General features: G+C 42.1%; 1 protein-coding gene across 6 annotated transcripts in view; it reads right to left on the reverse strand.

Annotated features, from left to right (window-relative positions):
• Positions 1–26124, reverse strand: part of ITSN1 (intersectin 1) — a 243892-nt gene that overhangs the window by 141783 nt on the left and 75985 nt on the right. For all 6 annotated transcript variants that reach the window (XR_001917533.1, XM_018043229.1, XM_018041619.1 and 3 more), the window contains 3 exons: positions 15082–15242; positions 5316–5495; positions 3487–3583 (listed from right to left, as the gene is read on the reverse strand). Coding sequence is in view for 5 of the 6 variants with exons in the window: in XM_018043229.1 (XP_017898718.1) it covers positions 3487–3583; positions 5316–5495; positions 15082–15242 (438 nt within the window). In the remaining variant the exon portion in view is untranslated. The remainder of the gene's footprint in view (positions 1–3486; positions 3584–5315; positions 5496–15081; positions 15243–26124) is intronic.

Genomic DNA, 26124 nt, shown 5'->3' on the forward strand with positions numbered 1-26124 from the left:
GTGGGAGGAAAGACAGGAAACGAGGGTGAACAGCAAGGACCTGCACATTCCAGTTCTTTAAAAAGCAAGAACTTCCTAGAAAACTAGCTTTAACATTTTATTCCCTTTCTAATCACTATTTCAGAATTTTCCATCATGATTTTTTTCATTTCTTAAGGTTACAACCCTTTCTCTGCATACAGATAAGCTCATTATTTTCAGCTTCCTATTACTTTGAGTAAACAGGACAGATCAAGTGGCTGGTTCAAGTTATACATACAATTAAACTAATTTAAAGGTTCTACAAAAGGATGGAAAATCTCCTCGGAACTGAGGTGATCACAGCAACATCCAGTCTTCTTTTGGTTTAAAAAGCCATGTGGACAGCAAACAAAAGCAATTGCCTTTAAAGGTATTAATTTTTTAAAAATGTTTAACAGTCTTACACCAAAATACATGATGGATTTCTTAATGAAGGGAAGTTATTTCATTCTAAGAATTTACATGCCCACACGTGGAGTTTCCGAGACAGAAGAGAACACTTCTCGGCAGTGCAGAAAGGAAGGGAAGGAGTTCTGCTTCTGATTGCGACCCAGGGCTGGTCTTTCCTGCCAATGTGTAGCGCCCCTGACCTCAGGAAACCCCTTACCAGCAGCCAGCTCGGGTGTAGATCTCCCTGGTGATCAGTTCCTTAGATCAGTTCCTTAGTATCACACTGGTTGTACCCACAGTTTGTTAAGAGCCCGCTGTTTATATAGGGCAATTTAAACATGATGATTGAGCTGACAGTAAAAAAAAATGGCATTCCACTTCCAGGACAGATTACAACTAATGCCCCATGCGCAATGTCCTTTCATTTCAACAAAAATATCTATTTCTCACATGTTAAAGTGAATTTTTAATCCTCATTTATGTACTTTATCTGTGTCCCTATTCTTACTACGTACACTGCTTAAGGCACAGAAACTGCTCCCAAACACTTGAAAAGTACTTATAAAAATTTACCGTTTCAAGTTTTACGTATTTCTCCATAAAATCATTTACCGAGGTCTATTCTGCTGTGCCTATTTCTGCAACAAATCTCTTATTTTAACCTAATATTTTGCAGATTCAACTCTTCCCGATTTGTCAAGAAGCCAATTATCTCTCCCCGCCACCCCAGGGATGTAGGATATAAAACACAAAGTGCCCAAGACTACACTTATCAAATCATAGTTTTCTGCCAAATTTCTGAGAATGTAAACAGGCCTAAAAAGGCATTATACAAAAAGTTAGATCCCACATCACACAAACTTTCTAGAAACTTAAGATACTGAAGGAAACTATTTGAAAAAAAAAAACACCTCAAACAGTGCATTTATAACCAAGCAGGACGCTGTAGGGTCTTCCTCGGACAGACCTCTCCCCTCATGTTCTCTGCCTCTCTCTTTTTACCCTCTGCCTGTCTCTTGTTTGTAGAAAAGCTGTGGTCTACCAGGCCTCACTTGAGTCACAGAAGTCTGGCTCAAGAATTAATGATTGAAAGGATGTGAACGTGTAGTGACAAAAGTCGCAGTTGGGCCAGGAGAACCGGTAACAATTTAAGCAGCCGATGTGCCATATGGCAGTCATAGAATCCTTAGTTCCTCCCTGACCAAGTGAAGTCGCTCAGTCGTATCCGACTCTTTGTGACCCCATGGACTGTAGCCTACCACGCTCCTCCATCCATGGGATTTTTCCAGGCAAGAGTACTGGAGTGGATTGCCATTTCCTTCTCCAGAGGACCTTCCCGACCCAGGGATCGAACCCAGGTGTTCTGCGTTGTGGGCAGACGCTTTACCGTCAGGGTCTGAGGCACATTCCTGAATTGTTTCACAGATGCTAAAACTCCACCAAAGGGAAGCTGGAAGCTAAGGATTGATAACATCACCCCCTGTTGCTGTTGCTGCTGTTCAGTCGCTAAGTGGTGTCTGACTCTGCGACTCCATGGACTGCAGCACATCAAGCTCCCCTGTCCTTCACTAGCTCCCTGAGTTTGCTCAGATTCATGTCTGTTGAGTCAGTGATGCTATCCAACAACCTCATCCTCTGCCACTCCTTTCTCCTTTTGCCCTCAATCTTTCCCAGCATCAGGGTCTTTTCCAATGTGTGGCTCTTCGCATCAGGTGGCCAAAATATCTGAGCTTCAGCTTTGGCATCAACCCCTGTGGCATTGCCCTGGTACCTCACCATCAATTAGAGAGGTGTGCAGAAGCTGATCAAACACTCTGTGACTCCCTTCCTTCACCTAGCCTTTAAAAATGCTCCCTTGTTAGGAGTTTGGGGTTTCTGAGCGTTAGCTTCCCCAGACTCCTTAGCTGACGCCTTACAATCTATATTTGACAATTAACCAAAGTTACTAGGGCAAATTTTAAGAACATTTGCCTCAAAGTCAGAAAGACCTCAGTTTAGCTATTGGCCCTATAACTTATGAGTTACCTTGAGCAAGTCACTTACTTTCTGAGCCTCCTCATTCATAACACAGAGAAAATCATAGTCATCTTCTGGAGAAGATGGTGAGCATTAAAAGGGTTACTGTGCATAAAGCATTTGACAGTGCTTTGCAGCTTATGGATTTTCTTTATATTAATTTTTTAAAGGTAATGAATTTGAGTTATATTCAACACGCTCTTCTCTTTAAAGATGAAACATGACTTGATTCACTTAGGAAAGATTCGTAAAGAGGACTGAAACAAGAAAAGACGCAATCATGTTCCTCTACATTTTCTCATTTGAAAAGTTTTGAGACAGCTTATCAAGAGACTTAACTTTTCATTTTAGTGCAGCATTATGCAAGGGGAAAATATCAGTAAAATAAAAATATAAAAGAAAATGGGAACCAAGACTGGCCAAAATACAAGGCAGCAGGTCACATAAGCTTTAGCAAAATCGAGCCACATATCCAATTAATAAGAGCTCTTCACTAACTTGAGTAACTCACTTCATAAAAACCAGTCTTCTACTAACAATCCACACAGGCTTCATAAGACTATCTGAGATAAAATTAGAGCCAGTTTTGACTCTAAGTTTCATATCAAATATTTTATACATAAACTTTTTTATTTTGCAGCGTGAGGCGCTTCAGTGGCTGTGGCACACGGGCTTAGGTGACCCGAGGCCTGTGGGATTGAACCACTGTCCCTTTCACTGGCAGGGGATTCTTAACCACTGTACCACCAAGTGAGCCCCGACACAGAAACTTCCAAATGACTGACACGAAATAGCTAACCACGGACTACTATGTATTTATCATCCTCATGAAAAAAAAAAAACTAAATTTTTTAAGGAAAAGTAGTGTTTCTGATTCTGTCATTGCTACAACAAACAAATAATAAAATCTAGAACATTATCCAGAATTAAGACAAATATAGCATGCTACAAAATAAAAGAAGATAAGTAAAGAACACGTAGCTGATTCATTTTCAAATTTATGAGTCAATCGGACAACAGTTTCAACCAAACCACCCATCTGAAAACAAGCAAACTCACCTGGCCACATCAAATGATTGTGCCTTCTGTAATTTTGTGTTTAACTGCGATCCTGGGCCAGATCTACTAAAGGAAGAACTCTTTGGCAATGTGGCAGCTGTAAAAATAAATAAATGTTGAATAATTTTAATTCTACAAAAATAAGAAGTTTCCCTTTTACAAAAATTAAAAGGCACAGTCATCAAAATTTTGAGTCATCAAATAATTTCTAAGGCAGAAATTACTTCTCCCTTCTGACCATTCTAGACTCAAAAACAGTCGTTCCCTCCTTGCTTCCTGCCCTCTAGCCAAAAATGTTTTATTTGTTCCTTCATAAAACCACCTTACTAGGTAGTAATGTTTACATCCACAAAGTTGGGCTCTTCATTAAACATTCAGTATCACATTTTATAGTATCTGCTCCTACAGCTGAAGAAGCAATAGCTTAAACAGATAGCCGGCATATTTGTAACTGCACTGAAGCAGCTGAAGCATCAGTTCCAGAATCAGAGCCCAGAAGTCACAGACCTGTCTCGGCCAGAGGACACATGATGCCAGGGAAGGCCAGCTTCTGTGTCTGAGTCTCATTCAGGCTATGTGTCAGGAGAAAAACTCTAAGCCTTAACCAGCATTTCTCCCAACCTGGCCTACAGCCTTGCAACAATCGCCATTTGACACAAAAGAAAACAAGACACAGGGCGTGGATTCACTGCTACCACTGGAAAAATAATCGCAAGCACTTTTTCAGCTGCCATCTCACCTACCATCACAGGCACCTATGAAAGACAAGCTGCCTGTGACAAGAACATCTTAAAAACAAAAGGTCCGTTTAGATTCTAGGACTATAACACAGAGACACACCCTGACAGATGTAATCCAGGGGTGTAGGCAGACTCACATATTAGGCTCAAACCCACAATGTCCATCATGACTGAATGTACTCAGACTTATCTAAGTCCTTAAAAGATAAAACAAGAAAAAAATTTCCATATTGATATGAACCCACTCAGATTTGTTAGGCTAAGGCTATCTGCATCTACACTTTGTGCTTTTCTCTGTTGCCACTGTTTAGTTGCTAAGTCATGTCCAACTCTCTTGCGAGTCCATGACGTTTAGACCACCAAGCTCCTCTGTCTGTGGGATTTTCCAGGCAAGAACACTGGAGTGGGTTGCCATTTCCTCCTCCAGAGAATCTTCCTGACCCAGGGGTCATACTTGAGTCTCCTATGGGCAGGTGGACTCTTTACCACTAAGCCACCTTTTCTTTAAAGAGAAGAAAGACTTTGAATAAAGTCTCAAAATGAAATTAGCTAAGCCAGACACTTTGTAATCCTTTGTTCAGTTAAGCAAGCATTGAATACTATAACCTTAATATAGTCATTCATTAGATTTCCTTCCCCTCTATGCCTGATTCATTATACCTCTTCAAAAAAAAGCCAATGTTCTTTTATATCTCCCACATAATTCTACTCCTAAGGGATTGGCTTGTTTATTAGCAGTTCATGGCAGCTGAAGAAAAGTAGTAAGTGATACATGGAACTAAAAAGTGCTCAAATGCTGTTCAAACTTGAGCTGCTCTCATCAAGCCCTTGAAAGGGAATTATGCTCTTGGTTTTAGCTGTTGACTTCACCTTTGTGCACAATGGCAGCCAAGAGTATGTAATTTCATGCCCTCTCTCTAGACTAGCTCTTCCCTAAAATGAGACATTAAAAAAAAAAAAAAAAAGATGATTTCTTCTGGAATAAAATACTATGTAAATATAATCCAAGTGTGAAAACAGAAGACTTAATAAGAATGACGAGTAAAATACATATAGAACTTCAGCCTGTGGCTTTAGCAGGTCACATACCAGGATGAGCAAATGCAGGCAGAGGCTGTATGACCGGGGGCGCCCCATTAGCCAGGGGGGGCACCCCTGCTGCAGGAACAGATGATACTAGCGGGGGAGACATCCCGACCACGGGAATGGAACCCATTGGCACAGGAGCAACAGCGGTCAGCGGCGGCATGCTGGCAATACCTCCCATACCTATGAAGGGAAAATCCCAACAAAATTCACACAGAACCACATTTCAACATTCAACAATAATTAACCCAGGAATGCATGGAGAGGAAAACCCTTTTCCAGTCATCATATACTCCCATTTAAAATCTGAATTCAGATTAATCCTTTTGAAAAGTATTAAACATTGTCAATGATCAGACGGAAAGAGCTCAAGACCTCGGCTTAAAGAGAGATCTACTGGCCAACGTTCACCAATAATAACCACAGTGGCCTGAAAGCCACCAAAGAGAAATCAATTCATAAATTCACAATGAAGTACTTTTTGTAAAAAATCCTAATTGGTCACCACAGGAAATCAAAAGGCAGAAAATAAACACTTAACCCACCTTCCCCTTACATACTAAACCTCAGAGGAATCAAACATTTGATGAGAAAGTTTCTGTTTATAAAAGTATTCTAACAACAAAAATGAAAGAACTAAACTAAATGTCTCTTTTTCTTTTTTCTATCCTAACTTGTGATATTGTGACATTATAAGAAATATAGATCTGATCTTTGGCCCCAGGTCTTTATTCTTGACAGAGCTCTGACGTGCATGTGTAGTTGCTCAGTTGTTCGACTCTGTGACCCCATGGACTGTAGCCCACCAGGCTCCTCTGTCCATGGGATTCTCCAGGAAAGAATACTGGAGTGGGTTGCCATTTTCTTCTCCAGGGGATCTTCCCAACCCAGGAGTCAAACTGGCATCTCCTACATTGCAGGCAAATTCTTTACCGCTGAGCCATCGGGGAGGCCAGAAGAACTCCTAAACTCCTTTTAAAATCCTGACTGATAGGAACATCTTCTGCCAAAATATCTGGTCTTAGTCTCTGGTTCATGACACAAGAGCTTTTAAGATCCTTGGAATCTCTGGAGTGGGAAGACTGTCATCTTGTGTTTGATGGGGAGCATAGACGGGGGAAAGTGAGCTAATCAAAGGCTGATGATTTCATCAATGAAGCCTCTGTTATGAAATTCCCATAACAACTCCTACACGATGGACCTCATTTCTGTACTGTGGTGGTTATCACATTCGCCTCACAACTCCTACACAACAAGGTCTGGAGAACTTCCAGGCTGATGGACACATCCAGGTCCTGGACAACAGAAGCTCCTGCACTCAGCGCCCTTTGGGACCTCGCCCTACACACCTCTCCATCCTCCTGTTCATCTGCACCCTTTACAATATCCTTTATAAAAAACCAGCAAATGCAAATACAAGCTTCCCAAAGTTTTGGGAGCTATTCTAGCAAATTAAAAAAGCGGGAGAAGGGTTTGCAGGAGCCTCTGATTCGAGTCCATCCTAAAGGAAATCAGTCCTGAATAGTCATTGGAAGGACTGATGCTGACACTGGAGCTCCAATACTGTGGCCACCTGATGTGAAGAGCTGACTCACTGGAAAAGATCCTGATGCTGGGAAAGACTGAGGGCAAGAGGAGAAGGGGGTGACAGAGGAAGGCTGGATGGCATCATCGGCTCAATGGACATGAGTTTGAGCAAACTCTGGGAGATGGTGAAGGACAAGGAAGCCTGGCGTGCTGCTATCCAAGGGATTACAAAGAGCCGGACATGAGTTAGCGACCAAACAACAACTCTGTAGTCTTGACTCTGTAGCCAAGTCAGACAGTACTGGGGCCCAGTACTTGTGACTCAGATCTAAGTGAGGTCAGTCTTGTGGGACTGAACCCTTAAGCCTGTGGAATCTGACACTAACGACCAGAGTGAGCGTCAGAATTGAATTTAATTGTAAGATATAAAGTCAGTGTCCGCAGAGTTAGAAAGTTGGTTGGTGTGGTTTTTCTGGATACAAAATTCTCGGCCGATTCCTTCCTTGAGAATCTTAAATATGTCACTCCATTTCCTTCTGGCAGGATGAAAAGTCAGAAGATGTTCTAATTCTCTTTCTTGTTAGCCGTGTGCTTTCTTTTTGCTTGTGCCCAAGTGATTTTTTGTTTTACTAGAATGGATCTTAGTTTTGATCCTCTCCAGGACAATATTCCTAGGCATGTGCTGTATTTGCTCAAATTTAGTTTCAAACCCGCCATGTCAGGAAAGCTGTCTTGAACTAGCTTTTCTCATTTCCCTTCCCTTGCTCTGGTTTTCTTCTTCAGAGGCCCCAACTAAGCAGCTAGTCAGTTCTCTTTGCCTTCGTCATTTGGCACTTGTTCTCAAATTCTTTTTGTCTCTTTTTGTCTCTTTGTGTCTCTTTTTGTCTCCTTTTAACGCCTGAAACTGTCCTCTTTTTTGCTTTCTGTTTCTCTTCAGTCTCTCTCATGCTGCCTCTAGTTCACTCTTCATTTCTGAAACAACTTTTTCTTTTATGTCTCATTCTTTCCGGAGTGGTCACCTGATTTCTGGAGTTTTAAAAAATTCCGATCGATGCCAGTCGTTCATGACTCGCACCATTTTCTTAGCTCCTCTCAGCTTGTTTTGAGATAGTCGGTCACTGGTGTGTGGTCACTGTCCACAAGGGTGCTGCACGTCTCTCCGTCCTCTCCTCTCTAATAATAACTGTGTGTGGGATCTGACCCCGCCTGATGCTGCCGGTTGCTCCTTTTGATGTGTGAGCCTGGCTTCCTGGGAAGGTTCAGTCTCCTCCCCCATGTAGGTCTGGACCTTCTCATCCTCCTGTCTCTGCAACCCTGCCCTGTTTAATCTTGATTCCACTCCCAGTCATTCCTCCTTGGTATGGGATCCGGTCATCAAAGGCAGCCTTGTGGGTCGGTTTGAAGACTCCATAGGGACCAGATCTTGCAAGTCTTCTAATCCAGGTACACCCTCATCATCATTGTCTTAACACCATGATTTGTCCATTTCAGTTACCTACTCAGCTTTTAAATTGCCCCTCTTACCAAGTGACGGCCTCTTCTGAATGAATGGCATTTTCTGGATACCTCTAAACAAACACATCCCCCAGAGGCAAGGTTTTAGATGCCATCTCTCTTGACGGTGCTAAGTCTCAATTCATGAAATTTTCCACACTCTCCTCAACCACTGAGTTTTCCCCTTGACTCTAAAATCATGGGAGCCTTTCCAACCATCAACACGCTATCCTTTAGCTGACAGGCTCCACCTCACGGTTAAACTTTCTGCCCTCCCAGGCCTCCAGCAGGCTCCTGTCCCTACCACTCCAAGGAAACTGCTCATCAAAGTGAAAGTGAAAGCGTTAGTTGCTCAGTAGTGCCCGATTCTTTGCAACCCCATGGACTATAGCCGGTCAGGCTCCTCTGTCCATGGGATTCTCCAGGCAAGAATACCAGAGTGGGTTGCCATTCCTTTCTCCAGGGGATCTTCCTGACCCAGGGGTTGAACCCAGGTCTCCACCATTGCAGGCAGATTCTTTACTGTCTGAGCCACTAGGGATGCCCAAGATCAGGCCCAAACCCATCTTATCAAATGTCAAATCCAATCACTCTCACGTCCTATTCTTACTCAGTCCCTCAGAAGCAACTCTTCCCTGGTAGCTCAGCTGGTAAAGAACCCACTTGCAATACAGGGGACCCTGGTTAGATTCCTGGGTCAGGAAGATCCCCTGGAGAAGGGATAGGCTGCCCAGTCCAGTATTCTTGGGCTTCCCTGGTGGTTCAGCTGGTAAAGAATCTGCCTGCAATGTGAAAGAGCTGGGTTCAATTCCTGGGTTGGGAAGATCCCCTGGAGGAGGGCATGGCAACCCACTCCAGTATTCTTGCCTGGAGAATCCCCATTGACAGAGGAGCCTGGCAGGCTACAGTCCATGGGGTCACAAAGAGTCAGACATGACTGAGTGACTAAGCATAGCACAGAAACAACTCAAACATGGAGCACCGCCTCCTTGAAACAAGGTGTGATCTTAAGAGTTCTGCCTACTCTAGCTACACTCTTTCAACCTAAATAAAGAGGGACACTGAATCACCAGAAGTTGAGCTTACGCAGGAATAGCAGAAGAATTGCAATTCTGATGTCTTTCTTTGTTTTCTCTCTCTTGATGGGAGGCATGTGGGATCTTAGTTCCCCAACCACGGATCAAACCTGTGCCCCCTGCACTGGAAGTGCTGAGTCTTAACCACTGGACCACGAGGGAAGTCCCAAGGATTGCAATTCTAGACATACCAACTGTAGTAAGCTACAAGTGAGTCCTTTGAGGGTCTGGGGTGGGTTGGATTTATGGGTAAGGATCATAAAGACGGGGGAATTCGGTTAGAATCCAAGCAGTAGGCTCACTGGCTTGAGGAAGAGGAGAGCCTCTTGGTGGAGGTCCATCAGTCTCAGTTTCAGTTTTCTCTAAATGCCTGATCCGTAGCACCTCTGTTCTTAAGTTTCATTTTCCTGTGGATTCATGCATGAGATTCTCCACTGCATATATCCTCCGGTTCCATTTAAGATTGAGATCCTCTCACAACTTTCTCTCTAGGATCCTGTATCCAGTTCCAGGGCTTTCAATGCCATCCCGACTCAAACTCACCAGAGCTGAGAATCCCTCCTGCGTTGCAGACATACAGATTTACCTGGCTTCCTAGTATCTCGACTTCGAAATCATCAATGCCCTTCAAACCTAATATGGTCAAACTCTGATTTACTTTTCCTCCACAATACAGGATATGATGAAACTAATTCTAAGCTATTTTCCACATTATCACTGGCCAGATCTAAATTACCATAATCTCTTGCCTATGGAAAAAGCCTCCTTACTTATGTCCCCGATTTTACGCTTGTCCCCTGTAATCCAGTCTTCAGATAACACAAATGACAAAACAACAACAGAAAACCCACCCAAAACACCAAAACCATCTTCAGATGACATAGATTATATTTTTCTAAATGTCTATCAGCCATTTACACCCTGTTCAAAAGCTTTCAACTGAACTTACTTAGAAAAAAACGCTAGCTCTTTAGTGGTTTCAGAGGTAAAGAATCTGCCTGCAATGTGGGAGCCCTGGGTTCAATCCCTGTGTCAGGAAGATTCCCTGGAGGAGGAAATGGCAACCGACTCCAGTATTCTTGCCTGGAGAACCCCATGGACAGAGAAGCCTGGCACGCTGCAGTCCATGGGCCTGCAAAGAACTGGACATGACTAAGCGACTTTCAGTTCACTTAATAGTTTTATTAGGTCCCAAACCACCTGGCTCCTACTTTATCTCCCCGACCTGAAGCCCTAAGGAAATCAGGCGCAAGTCTCTCATTATTGTTCCTCTGACACACCAAGCTTTGCCTTAGGACCCGTTGTTTTTGCCAGGAGAGTTCTCTCCAAGCTATGACTAACCTAGACAACATACTAAAAACCAGAGACATTACTATGCCTACAAAGGTCCATCTAGTCAAAGCTATGGTTTTTCCAGCAGTCATGTATGGATGTGAGAGTTGGACTATAAAAAAGGTTGAGTGCCAAAGAATTGATGCCTTCAAACTGTGGTGCTGGAGAAGACTCTCGAGAATCCCTTGGACTGCAAGGAGATCAAACCAGTCAATCATAAAGGAAATCAAACCTGAGTATTCACTGGAAGGACTGATGCTGAAGCTGAAGCTCTAATACTTTGGCCACCTGATGCAAACAGCCAACTCACTGGAAAAGACTGATGTTGGGAAAGATTGAAGGCAGGAGGAGAAAGAGATGACAGAGGATAAGATGGTTGGAGGGCGTCACTGACTCAATGGACATGAGTTTGAGCAGGCTCCGGGAGATGCTGCAGTCCACAGAGTCGCGAAGAGTCAGATACAACTGAGCGCCTGAGCGACAGCCACCTGCTCCTCTCTGCACCTCTCATGAGTGTGTGGGCGCCGAGTCTCCACTCTTTCCAACTCTGTGGACTGTAGCCTGCCAGGCTCCTTGTTCATGGGATGCTCCAGGCAGGAATACTGAAATGGGTTGCCATGCCCTCCCCCAGGGGATCCTGACCCAGGGATGGAACACAGGCGAGTTCTTTACCACTACTGCCACTTGGGAAGCCCTGGGTCTCTGTCTTTCACAGAACTATTTGTCTATTTGCTTCTTCCCCTAACTTGCCAACAAGTTCCATAGTAACTGGAGTCATGATGTCTTACTCACCACCCCCTTCCCAGCAACTAGGACACACAGTCAGGGCTTAAAGATATGGATTGGTTTGATCTAATTAAACTGTGGACTCTGGCAAAAAAACAGAAACAATCACAACAACCTCTCCCTGAAATAGTTGAGTCCAGAGTCAAAGAAGAATGATGGTGTGTGCAAATACACTGAAGGGAGAAGGTGCGAGCCATACTCACCGCAGAATGTCCTGGAATACGCCGGGCACCCTTAAGCAAATCACAGTATCACTGCACCCCATTTTCCTCTTCTTAACAAAAGGACTATTCAACCTCTAGCCAGCCTAAATTCCATGGTGCATTAACATTTACATTAACCTTGGGAGAGTGATGAAGCCCCATGTCACTCTGATGATGTGGTGATAATGAAGGTGGGAAGAGAGAAGGAAAAGAGGAAACCAAAGGCTTTGAGGACAACTGAGTTTAAAGAGGCTCTGCCTCCCTTTCAGAAACATGAAAGAAAGCGTTACTCGTGAGTCGGGTGTGACTCTTTGCAACCCCTGGACTGTAACCCTCCAGGCTCCGTGGGATTCTCCAAGCAAGAATACTGGAGTGGGTAGCCATTCCCTTCTCCAGAGAATCTTCCCAACCCAGGGGCTGAACCTGGGTCTCCCACCCTGCAGGCAGACTCTTTATCGTCTGAGTCACCAGGGAGCCCCTTTGGAACGTACTTAGGTGTTCAACTTCTTGGCATCTCGGTTCTCTCCTTTGTGTAAGAGGATCAACAATCCATTGCACACTTTCAGTGTTACTGTTGTGACCAAAAAAGATGCTACGTGTGAGGACAGACCACAGGGCTAGAAAACCCATGGTCAGACAAAGTCTCATACTAATTAGAAAATACCGATAATAGTAATAAGTTATGTTTTCAAGTAGCCAGAAGAATCATAAGAAAAAAATTCCTTTGGCAAAGGCAAGATTTTTGAGTAAACTTGGGCAAAAGTGGGGATTGGGACCGTGTACTTTTAACTTCTCTTTATCGTCTGTTATTCCCTCACGATTAATCCTCTGGAAAAGAGTTTACTGAGAAGGTCGATGTGACGAGAATGATGGGAGGAAAGGCAGTGGAGAAGCCAAGGGGAAGAGCTAAGGTCTGAATGGCAGGAGGAGAGTTAAGAAATCCCAGTTTCCCAGGGATCTCCCTTGGGGTTCAGTGGCTAAGACTCCAGCGTTTCCACTGCAAGGGGCATGGGTTTGATCCCTGGTCTGGGAACTAAGATTCTATATACTGAGGCATTTAAAATATATTAAGTTAAAAAAAAAATCCTGCATATGTATACCTGTGGCTGATTCATGTTGATATTTGGTAGAAACCAACAATATTCTGTAAAGCAATTATCCTTTCAATTAAAAAAAAAAATCCTGGCTTCCTTTAGAGGCTGGGCAGGTTACTTAAGTGACTGTAAAACCCTTTGTACAATGATGGCACTGCTCCTGAAAATAAATCAGCAATATCCCTAGAGCTGAAATTCCTACAGCAGAATGCAATAAGAGAAGACATATCATATGTCAGAGGAAGAATTACTGACACCTGGGTTTGAGGGAAAAAGAGGAAATGGGATGCCTGTGGTTATCTGACCCTTTCTCCACACCAAGGTTTCTTCTTGCAGCCTCAGAAGGGAGGCCAAAAGCTAACCAAACACCTTGTAGTTGTTTTAGCTACAAGCACCGTCAAGCATTCGGAGCAACCACCCCTTTGGAATGAGCCGGTTAACCGAGGGCTCAGAACTGGGAATACATGGTGGAAGACGGCCAGGGAGAGCGCTGGCCCCTTGGAGCAGCCCCCAGCACTGCTCGCCTCTGCCCTTCCACCCCTGGCTCTCATGTGACTTTGAGTTGCTCCTCCTCCTCCTGGATCACTGTCCTATTTGCCTAACCTAAAACCTGGACCTTTCCCCTTAACCTACCCAGGCTTGTGGCACAAACTCACCGAAAGAAAGGCGATGCATAGTGTGCTTTTAATAGTGACCCTCTTAAGTACACCATTTATTTATCTCAGCTTATCATTAATTGTGGGCTTCCCAGGTGGCTCAGTGGTGAAGAACCCGCCTGCAGATACAGGAGACACAGGAGATGTGGGTTCGATCCTTGGGTTGGGAAGATCCCTTGGAAGAGGAAATTGCAAACCACTCCAGTATTCTTGCATGCAAAATCCCATGGACAGAGGAGCCTTGTGGATTACAGTCCACGGGGTTGCAAAGAGTCAGACACAATTGAGAGTCTGAGCACACACCCATGGTGAACTGTATCGGGGACAACCTGAATAACTATGACTGCCCCTCCCTAACCTCCTTCCTTTTACCACCTGTCATTAGGTATATTAGGATGAAGGGAGAGAGGGTAACTCTATCCACCATGTTTCTGTTTTGTTTAAACCGTCTAAGAACTTTCCTAAGAATCACATGTTGGATCTTATTACCATAATCTTTAAATCAACCTAAATAATTAAAGCCTAGGGTGAGAACAGAGAAGAAATCAGAACTGTTGGGGACTTCCCTCATGATATAGCAGTTAAGACTCTGCTAGCTTCCACTTCCTTGGTGGCTCAACTGGTAAAGAATCTCCCTACAATGCGGGAAATCTGGGTTTGATCCCTGGGTTGGGAAGATTCCCTGGAGCAAGGCATAGCAACCCAGGCCAGAATTCTTGCTTAGAGAATCCCCATGGACACAGGAGCCTGGCAGTCCATGGGGTCGAAAGGCCGAAGTGACTAAGCACAGCACAGTACAGCTTCCACTTCAGGGGGCACAGGTTCAATCCCTGGTCAGGGAACTCAGATCAGACATGCCACACAATAAGGTTCAAAAAAAGGAAAAAGAAAAAGAAAGCAGAATTGACTGTGATCTTAGTCAACTAATTATCATTTAATTGCCTTTTTTTTCTTTTTTTTTTTGGCCATATCATAGGGCATGTGGTATCTACTTCCCTGACCAAGAATCAAACCCATGCTTTCTGCATTGGAAGCTTGAAGTCTTAACCACTGGACTGCCAGGAACATGCCTACCAATTAATGTTTAAGAAAAAGTCTGACTAAAAGACAGCATTTTATGGAATTATGTTTTAAATCGGGATAATAACTTCCCCCCACCCCCGGCTGTGGCATTTTCTGCTAAGAAGTAACACAATGTAACCAAGTGCCTCAACTATTATTAAAAAAATACATTTCTCTTGATACTGTAAACAAAAGGACCACAAGGAAATAAAATGATGCTCTAGAAAACAAAAACCCAAAGGGAAGTATGTGAAGATGTGAAGCAGGGTCAAGCATCCAACAGGGGCAGGAAAGAGACGGAAGATGCAACAGACACTGCAAGTTTATTCCTTTTTCCGTGACAATCTGCACCTTTGCTTGCATTTTTTTTTTTTTTTGCTTTCTCCCCTTCCAGCATTATCTTTGTGCACAGGGCCATCATTTTTCAGACTGAATGTCTCCTAGAATTTCAGTGCTACAAACTGAGATGGCAGGGAGAGGGAAATATTTATTTTAAAAACATACAATGAAATAGAGAAACCGATTCCTTTTAGACTCACCAAACGCTGGTGCACTAGAAATAGCAACTGGTTGCTGTTTCATGACAGGGGGAAGTGCAGAGGGGAGCTGATATCCTTGGAGCTTCAGCTTGATGAGTTTCATAGCAATGGAAAACTCCACTTGATCCATCCTTCCATCATTATTCATATCAGCGAGCGCCCTGCAGAACAACAGCATGGGCTCAGAATGACTGTGACCTTAAAAGAACCTTTCCCAAACCAACAGTCCCACCCACACAAAAACTAAAGAGTCAGCTCCCTTGGTCCCAGAGAAAACAAAACAAAACTTGTTTACCAAGCTGCAGGGAAAAACCAAATAGGTTTTACATAACTACGAATTATGTTTTACTGTGTCAGTCTTTACTTATATGCATGCATTATTTATATGATACACAAGGTAATTTTCAGTCTGAATGTCAGGACATATACTATGGACACCAAATGGAGCCTGTTTTTGGAGCGATGAAAATGTTCTCAATTGGATAGTGGTGATGGTTACACAACTCTGAACAGACTAAAAAACCACTGAACTATACATTTTAAAACTGTGAATTTTGTTATATAAATTATGTGACAATAAAGCTATTACGGGGGAAACAAAGGTATTGGGAAACAAGAGTTTATTTCTAGATCCTTGATTAGATTGCATCAACTCATCTGTGGGGTTCTACAAACCTCACCATGGGGATGAGACATGCTATGCTCTACTATAATGTAATACTGGCTTACTTTTAAAGCTGTGAAAATTAATTAAATGAGCTTACAAACACACTTACTATCTAAAAGCGGTGTTCAAACATAAATGGTCAAGCACAACTTTCAATAAGCTGTTTATAAAGTTTCTCAATGAAGAGTAACCAAACAGAAGAACAGAGTTTGGACTTGCAACCGGAAACTACATTTTGGCAAACTGAAACTACATGCGACTTAACCTCTTCTGCACAAAAAACGGTCCTTCGGATTTCATTTGCTGAAGTCTAGATATCAAAGGCCTAAAGATTTATTTTTTTAAACCTGTCTTAACAAAATTTTTATTTGAAACTGCAAATGTTAAGACCTGTTACTCCAGTTAAAATGCTTAATCCTTAGCCGTCTTTTAAATGAGACTGTGTCCACAAAAGAAAACTACGTTACGTAGAAAATAATCCTACAAGGCTGGAGTTAATGCAAAGTAGTAAAACATGAGGCACAGAAAAAAGTGTCATAAAAAGATTACAAACCTTTAAAAATGTTAAAAATTCTAAAAATCAACACTGTCTCTTGGCAAAATTTGTAAAGGAAACACTATGGCCACAGGAACCATCCTTCTGCCTCAGATAATAGCTCCCCTGCCAGCAATGAGCCCTCCAGCAAACCACACCATGGAACCTGAATTTCTCTCACTGCTAGCGGGCTTCAGCATCACTCGCCATGTTTCTTGAGCACTTGGACTCACGCTTCTATGAACTGCTCATTCACATCCTTTGCCAAGTTTTCTGATGGACTGCACGCCTTTTCCTTGCCAGTTTAAAAGAGCTCATTGTACATTACATATCAACTGTTTATCTGTTAGTTGCTGAAAGAATTTTTTAAACTTTGTCCATTTTGTGTAGTTCTTCAGCATACAGAAATTCTACATTTTTATACGTGCAAAATATTTCTTTGATCACATAGCTTTCTTTTCTGAGACTGTATTACTTTATTACATTTCAACCTTTAAACTGACAGTAATTGCATATATGTGTGGTATGTTACCCCAGGGTTCAATCAGATTTCCATCAAATAGATGGATACTTAACTTTCCCAGCAATATTTAGGAACCAATCCATTCTTTTCTTGCTGAAGCAGAAAAATATTTTTGTGGTTTATTAAATGTTTATATGAAATGAGATCTATTTCTGGCTTATCTACTCTGAATAATTTCCAGGTCAACGTGACAATCATCTGATTGCACTGACTCCAGTATCTGGCAAAGCTTATTAAAAAAAAAAAAAAAAAACTTGTGTTGATGTTTGGCAGAAACCAACACAAACCTTTCAATTAAAAAAATAAATAAATTAAAAAAAAAAAACTTGTTGGATGAACCTAGAGACTGTCATACTGAGTGAAGTAAGTCAGAAAGACAAATATCACATGACATTATTTCTATGTGGAATCTTAGAAAAAGAAAAAAGAGTAAAATGAACTTATCTACAAAACAGAAACAGAGTTACAGATGTAGAAACAAACTTATGGTTACCAGGGGGTAAGGTGGGGAGACATAAACTGGAAGACTGGGGCTGACACACACACACTACTGCATATAAAGCAGACAACGAATAAGCACCTACAGCAGAGCACAGGGAGCTCTGCACAATACCTTGTAACGGCCTACATGGGAAAAGAGTCTAAAACAGAGCAGATACATGTGCGTGAATAACTGATTCACTGCACTATATGGCCTACATGGGAAAAGAGTCTAAAACAGCAGATACATGTGCATGAATAACTGATTCACTGCACTATATGGCCTACATGGGAAAAGAGTCTAAAACAGAGCAGATACATGTGCATGAATAACTGATTCACTGCACTATACAGCAGGAACCAACACAACATCGTAAATCCCAAGAAAAATGTTTTTAAAAACTTGCTTGGCTACTCAGACATTTCTTTTTCCCTATGAACTTTAAGATAATTTACCTGTTCTACAAACAACTCTCTTGAAATCCAAGATGAAATTGCATTAGATATATTAATTTTTATAGAACTGACATATTTATGATAGTTTGTCCAAAGAAAACAGTACATTCAGTTCTCTTAATGTTAAAAAGATTACATCACTTTCTCCATATAAGTAATTACTATTCTCATTAAATGGGGGGTCTTAGGAATTTTACCATTTCTGTCACTCAAACGCAACATGTTCCTCATTTCCATATTTAGATGCTTATTTCAAGCACAGAGAACAATTTTGCTTTTAATAATCATTTCTGCTGGCTGATCAATCTTACCAAACTTCTGTGAAACTTTACACAGTCACCTAAACCAGCAAAAGAGTTAGCTTTCCTTTCCTATAGTTATACCATTCCTCTCTCTCACTGTTCTTAATCTCTCCATCACATTACTGAGTGAGCATTCCAGCTTAGTTCTGAGTTTAAGTTAAATGGCTGTAGTGTTTCACTGTTTAGTGTAATATTTGGTACTGATTTTTAGAAAGTAATGACATATTTAAGCGGTTCCCTTTTCTACAAGAAATGCTTGCTATACATTTTATCAAATGTCTAATCAGCATCTGATGACCTGATCACACACATCTTCTTTTTCCTTTTATCTGCTGATATAATATGGGTTTCCCTGGTGGTTCAGATGATAAAGAATCAGAGTGCAATTCAGGAGACCTGGGTTCAATCCTTGGGTCCGGAAGATCTCCTGGAGAAGGGAATGGCTACCCACTTCAGTATTCTTGCCTGGAGAATTCCATGGACAGAGGAACCTGGCAGGGTACAGTCCATGGGATCGAAAAGAGCTGGACACGACTGAGCAAAATAATGTTGAGGGAATTCCTTGACCTTAAACTAATCCTGGCATAAACTAAAGTTGGTCATAGTTTTTGTACATCATAAAATTCCATTTGCTAAGATTTTGTTTTCATTTTTCTGTGTCTATGATCATAACTGAGATTAGTCTCTGGTTGCTTTAATTTTAGTCCGTTTTTCAGGTTTCATTAAATAAGTTAAATGAATAAAATGAAACGGTGTGCTTTCTTTTACCAATTTTTCTTGTTTGGGGGACACTGTGCAGCATGTGGGATCACAGTTCCCTGACCAGGGATCGAACCTGTTGCCCCACCCCACAGTACAAGCATGGAGTCTTAAGCCCTAGACGGCCACAGAAGTCCCTCGAATATTTTTAAAAAGGTATTCAGGTAATTCAAATGGTTTTCACGGATATAATAAAAGTTCCAAACGATCAATACTGACATGCATACTTTCCAAAAAAAAAAAGAAACCCGGCACATAGATTCCTACTTTCTATTCCCCACACTACTGCTCCCAAAACACATTTTCTAGAGAGAAACAAAAATATCTAGTGTGGGATAATGAGTGGGTTAGGGGAAAAAGACTTTCTAGTAATGACATAATTAGCAAAAGCCTCGATGGGAGAGGAGAGGAAACAAGTAATGCTCAGGTTCTAAACATTCATTAAAATCCCAAAACATTTCTAACAATTTTGTGTGAATTTTTTTTAAAACTTCTTCTGCTCAACTAACATAACATAGCTGTTGGGATTCCTTGGTAGTAAAAATTCAAAGGTCTTTTTAGAATTATAGCAGTTACTCCTACAAAGCTCAACTCTCTCCAATCCCTCCTAAGACATTGGAAAAGAGTCAGAATTCTATTTCTCAAATTTTCTCTGCAAAAAAATTATTTCAGCTCTGCTATCCACTTCATCTCATGTGTGTGTGTGTATGCTCGGTCACTTAGTCTGACTCTTTGTGACCCCATGGACTGTAGCCTGCCAGACTCCTCTCTCTCTCTGTCCATGGAATTCTCTGGGCAAGAATGCTGGAGTGGGTTGCCATGCCCTCCTCCAGGGGACCTTCCTGTACCAGGGATCGAACCCATATCTCCTGCACTGGCAGGTGGATTCTTTACCACTGAGCCACCTGGGAAGCCCACTTTATGTATTTATAGTTATTTCTCAGTTTACTCAGTTCTAATAATCAGCCCAGAAGACTAACTCAAAGTCTGAGAATCCTGAAGTTAAATTCACACAACTTCCAAAGTTAAAAAAAAGTATGATAAAAATATTTTTAATAAAAAGTAAGTGAAACAATATTTATGACTCTTGAATACAATCTGATCTTAAACATGATGTTTAGTCTGATATTAAAATCTATATATAACAACAGGCATGGTGGAGATGAGAAAAGGTTCACAAGTATACTTAATACTAAGGGTAAGTTTTTTGTTCGATTTGTACAAATAAACCAAACATTGCTCTTATATCCTATGGGAAAGAGTGCTTCAACTCCAAGCACAGGAAAATCTGGCAACACCTGCAGAATTACATATGGATTTACTCTTTGATGCAGCAACTCACTCCTATGAATATACCCTGAAGGGACACCTCCAACAACACAAAAACAGGCTTTAGCTCATTCTTCACTGTATTATTTGTAACTGTAAAATATTAGAAATAACCCAAATGCAGAAAACATAGGAAACTGGTTGAATAAACTATGGCATACCATTCACAATAAGTATTACATAACTGTAAAAAGAAAATAAAGATCTCTATGCAATGATATGAGTGATTTCTAGGATATGCTGTTAAGTGAGAAAAGGAAAGAACAAAAGAACATTTATAGGAGGTTACTTTCAAAGTAAAAGGAAGAGGAAATAATTTAAATTCACATACATATTAGGGACATGTTTTTTCCCCACAGAAATAAACAACAAAAGGATAATAAGCTTTTGGAACCTTGTTAATGTGTTACATATTCAAACATAAAATTAAGTCCACAAAGATGAGAGCAGATCCCTGAACTGGATAAAAACTAAACCAAATAAAACTGGGGTCGGCCAGGGGTGGATAAACAAGGAGATTGGGACTGACATATACATACTACCATATATAAAACAGATAACTAATACAGAAATGGTATGGACCTAACAGAAGGAGAAGATATTAAGAAGAGGTGGCAAGAATACACAGAAGAACTGTACAAAAAAAGATCTTCACGACCCAGATAATCACGATGGTGTGATCACTCACCTAGAGCCAGACATCCTGGAATGTGAAGTCAAGTGGGCCTTAGAAAGCATCACTACAAACCAAGCTAGTGGAGGTGATGGAATTCCAGTTGAGCTATTTCAAATCCTGAAAGATGATGCTGTGAAAGTGCTGCACTCAATATGCCAGCAAATTTGGAAAACTCAGCAGTGGCCACAGGACTGGAAAAGGTCAGTTTTCATTCCAATTCCAAAGAAAGGCAATGCCAAAGAATGCTCAAACTACCGCACAATTGCACTCATCTCACATGCTAGTAAAGTAATGCTCAAAATTCTCCAAGCCAGGCTTTAGCAATACATGAACCGTGAACTCCCTGATGTTCAAGCTGGTTTTAGAAAAGGCAGAGGAACCAGAGATCAAATTGCCAACATCCACTGGATCATGGAAAAAGCAAGAGAGTTCCAGAAAAACATTGATTTCTGCTTTATTGACTATGCCAAAGCCTTTGACTGTGTGGATCACAATAAACTGTGGAAAATTCTGAAAGAGATAGGAATACCAGACCACCTGAGTATGCAGGTCAGGAAGCAACAGTTAGAACTGGACATGGAACAACAGACTGGTTCCAAATAGGAAAAGGAGTACGTCAAGGCTGTATATTGTCACCCTGCTTATTTAACTTCTATGCAGAGTACATCATGAGAAACGCTGGGCTGGAAGAAACACAAGCTGGAATCAAGATTGCTGGGAGAAAGATCAATAACCTCAGATATGCAGATGACACCACCCTTATGGCAGAAAGTGAAGAGGAACTAAAAAGCCTCTTGATGAAAGTGAGAGGAGAGCGAAAAAGTTGGCTTAAAGCTCAACATTCAGAAAACGAAGATCATGGCATCTGGTCCCATCACTTCATGGGAAATAGATGGGGAAACAGTGGAAACAGTGTCAGACTTTATTTTGGGGGGCTCCAAAATCACTGCAGATGGTGACTGCAGCCATGAAATTAAAAGACGCTTACTCCTTGGAAGGAAAGTTATGACCAACCTAGATAATATATTCAAAAGCAGAGACATTACTTTGCCGACTAAGGTCCGTCTAGTCAAGGCTATGGTTTTTCCTGTGGTCATGTATGGATGTGAGAGTTGGACTGTGAAGAAGGCTGAGCGCCGAAGAATTGATGCTTTTGAACAGTGGTGTTGGAGAAGACTCTTGAGAGTCCCTTGGACTGCAAGGAGATCCAACCAGTCCATTCTGAAGGAGATCAGCCCTGGGATTCCTTTGGAAGGAATGATGCTAAAGCTGAAACTCCAGTACTTTGGCCACCTCATGCGAAGAGTTGACTCACTGGAGAAGACTCTGATGCTGGGAGGGATTGGGGGCAGGAGGAGAAGGGGACCACAGAGGATGAGATGGCTGGATGGCATCTCGGACTCGATGGACGTGAGTCTAAGTGAACTCCGGGAGTTGGTGATAGACAGGGAGGCCTGGCGTGCTGCGATCCACAGGGTTGCAGAGAGTCAGACACGACTGAGCGACTGAACTGAACTGAACAAGGACCTGCTGAGTAGCACAGAGAACTCTACTCCATACTCTCTAATGACCTATATGGGAATTGAATCTTAAAAAAAGAGTGGATGTATGTTTATATATTAACTGATTCACGTTGCTGTATAGGAGAAACTAATACAACACTGTAAATCAACTATATTTCAATAAAAATTAATTAAAAACAAAATGACAACAATAACAAAGAAAACACAAATAAATCTAGTAGTATTTTGAATGAGTAAATGTCCACATAGGAAAAAAACTTATTCAAGTAACTTTTGAACACAGCACTTCATATATCCTCAGTCTGTAAACAAAAGAACTATGAGGTAACCTTGAACGCCACTGAATAGGTTGGGGTTTGCGGTGGACAGGAGTGTAGCCCTTCTGAAACTTACCTTGTCTGTATCACACAATTCAGAGGAAAGAAGGACCTGTCTCCGCTCCATCTCATTCACTGCATCAGACAGCTCCTTTAGGAGGCCACCTCACCCACAAAGGCTCATCGCAGGCTGCTCACCTCCCCCGTCCAGATTAATCTGGTCCAGTCACTCACAATCTCTTTGTTTATTCACCCAACAACAACAAAATTTTTTGGCTTTGCAGCACAGCTTGTGAGATCTTAGTTCCCCAACTAGGGATTGAACTCAGGTCACCTCAGTGAAAGTGCGGAGTCCTAACCACTAGACTGCCAGGGAATTTCCCAACAAATATTTTTTTAAAAGATCACTTACTAAGGTCTCTATTCAGCAACTAGGCTTACAACAAAGTTCCTGCCCTTATTTCAGTGTAAGCAGACACTTCATAAGAAAACCAGTCAAATTACACAACATATTGATAAGTGCTATTAAGAAATAAGGGGACTTCGCTGGTGATCCAGCGGTTAGGACTTTGCCTTTCAAGACAGTGGGTGTGGGTTCGATACCTGGTTGGGGACCTAAGATTCTACATACCTCGTGGCCAAAAAAACCTACCAAAACATAAAACTGAAGCAATATTATAACAAATTCAATAAAGACTGGTTCACATCAAAAAATCTTAAAAAAAAAAAAAAGAAATAAAGCAAAGTAATGGGAAAGAGAAGATGTTGGCAGGAGCAGGTGGGGAGAGGGAAAATTTTATTTTTTTGCCTTTAAAACTTTTTATTTTGTATCGGAGTATAGCTGATTAAGAAACAATGCTGTGATAGTTTCAGGTGACCAGCCAAGGAACTCAGCCATGCATATACATCTATCCATTCTTCCCCAAACTCTCCTCCCATTCAGGCTGACACACCACATTGAGCAGGATTCTCTGTGCTATACAGTAGGTCCTTGCTGGTTATCCATTTTAAACGCAGCCCTGTGTACATGTCCATCCAAAACTGAGAGGGAAGTACTTTAGACAAGTGCTCAGGAAGCCCTTCTCAGGGAAGGTGACCCATGAATTGAAACCTGATGGGTCATCAGCCAGATACGTAAGGATCTAGAAGAGCTGCAAGACAGAGAGAGGAAATGCCAAGTGCAATGACCCTGAGGCATTTAAAGAACAGAAAGAAGGTTAGTGAAACCGGAGTGCAAAAAATTAAGCAGGAAATGGTACAAAATAAAAGGAAACAGCCAAGAGCCCAGTTCACAAGGCCCTATGGCCTTGGTAACGACTTTGGGTTTTCTTGTCAATGAAGAGTTTTAAATGGATTTACCTTTTGGCAGGCGGTGGGCGGAGGGCGGGGTGGGGGGGCGGTGCTGGGGGAGAAGGGGAGTGGCAGTGGGGATTTACCTTTTTGAAAGATTGTTGGGTTGTTGCTTGGAGAGTGGAATCTAAAGGGACAAGTGTGAAAGAGAGACTCCAGTCAGGATGGTCAGATCGTGGGCACAGTTATTCGGCCCACTGTGACAAATCAGGATGGTAGCAAAGGAGACAGAAAGAAAGTCAGGGGCCAGATTGGGGATACAGTCTGTAACAGAGTCAAAAGTATACGCTGTGCAGGGTAACAAAAGGAGAGCAATCAGGCATGGCTCCCACCAGCTGGAGAGACGCTCACGAACATGAACTGAGATGGTGAAGACTCAGGAATGTCCTGGATGACTTCTGGGCGGGGGGGCCAGGGACTTTAGCAAACTGATCTTCCTGGGGGCTGAAGGCCCTCCTGACATATGCTCAGAGGTTCCTAAGATGGTATCCTAAGGAGTGATGCCCTGATGCCTGCCCCTAATTTCTGCCTCTGGCTTCCTCCTCCTCTCTCGGGGCCATTTCCAAGCAGGGCTCCCTCTCTTCCCCTCACTTCTCTCCTTAAGAGCTTCTATCTCCACTTTCCACAGCCCCTACCGCCTCTTATTCCAAAGCCCTCATTCAACCACTTTGTCTTCCCTCTACCTTTCTTCTATTCAAGGCTCTTGTCCATTGCCCTCTGCCTTGTTCTTTGCTGTCTCCACACCAGCCTAAGGTTGGAACCATGTTAAGCATTTAAGTCGCCAAAAGATAAGATATTGGTGGCTTTCCTTTCAGCTCCTTGGTAGTAAGACAATTTCTAGGTAGATCAATCATCTTTGGTTACTGTTATAATTTGGCTTTAAACACACTGACTTGATTCCATCTTCTGAGGGAGAATTCAGGATTTCCTGTATTCTTATTTAGAAACTGGACTGGACAGATATGTATCTCCAAAGTTAGTAGGTTACAGTTCCAAAGCTCATAAATAACTGGAGTACAGTTTCTACATGAATTCTAAGAGATATTCCCCAGCAGTCCCCATCACTTCTACATTTCAACTGTGGTCTACAGCAAAGAAAGAAAGGCGCAAAGAGAAAGAGAAACTAGAAAAAGTTCCTAATTCTCAATACAAAAATTTTCTTCTTCTCCAGAGGAGTGGCACAGGGACTGCCTAAAACTCTATAGACTCAAACCCGCTCCTCTACCAAAAGGGGCAGGGGCTTCCCTTTGACCCTAACAGAAAAACCACATGAGAACACAAGATTAGTATCAAAGATAGGGAAGAAACCTACTTCATCAGGTCAGCTGTCATTTATAAACTTAAAAACCAAAATATGAAGAGATGAAGTACTGCTCAGGCTTACAAAGGGAATAGGCAACTACTGTGTGTGCTCAGCCTCTCAGTTGTATCTGGCTCTTTACTACCCCAAGGACTGTAGCCCGTCAGGCTCCTCTGTCCGTGGGATTCTCCAGGCAAGAATACTGGAGTGGGTTGCCATTTCCTCCTCCAGGGGATCTTCCAAACCCAGCGATCAAGCCTGCGTCTTAGGAGTCTCCTGACTTGGCAGGTGGATTCTTTACCCACTGAGCCACCTGGAAAGCCCTGAAGAAGCCGGTGCTAAAAGACAGATCTTCCTCACACACTGCATCACGCCATTCCAGCAGCTTAGCAGGATATCTGTGCCTCATAAAATTTACAATGAGCTTTCAAAGCTATTTCTCAGGGGAAAAGATGCTTAGAGGTGTGTTTTTTTGATTTGGGGGTTTTTTCTTTGGCTAGGAGGGGTCTTAGTTGTAGCATGTGGGCTCCAGTTCCCCAGCCAGGGGTCAGACCCCAGCCCCCTGCATTGACAATGTGGAAGCTTAGCCGCTGGACCACATGGAAGTCCCAAAAGGGGTGTAAGTGTTTTGTTTTGTCTCTTCCCCCAGTAGTAATTCTTGATGAAACTAAAATAAGCCATCACAAATTTAACAAAATGTCAGAAAAGAAAGATAAAAAACATTCTGGATTTAACCTAAGTCTGCCAACTCATTATCTTCATGTTAATACAATTTTTCACAATGAAAAGAAAAAGTTGGCAAAAATTACTTTAGTGCACTCTGGTA

The sequence above is a fragment of the Capra hircus genome, chromosome 1, assembly GCF_001704415.2.
Source record: "Capra hircus breed San Clemente chromosome 1, ASM170441v1, whole genome shotgun sequence".
Taxonomy (NCBI): domain Eukaryota; kingdom Metazoa; phylum Chordata; class Mammalia; order Artiodactyla; family Bovidae; genus Capra; species Capra hircus.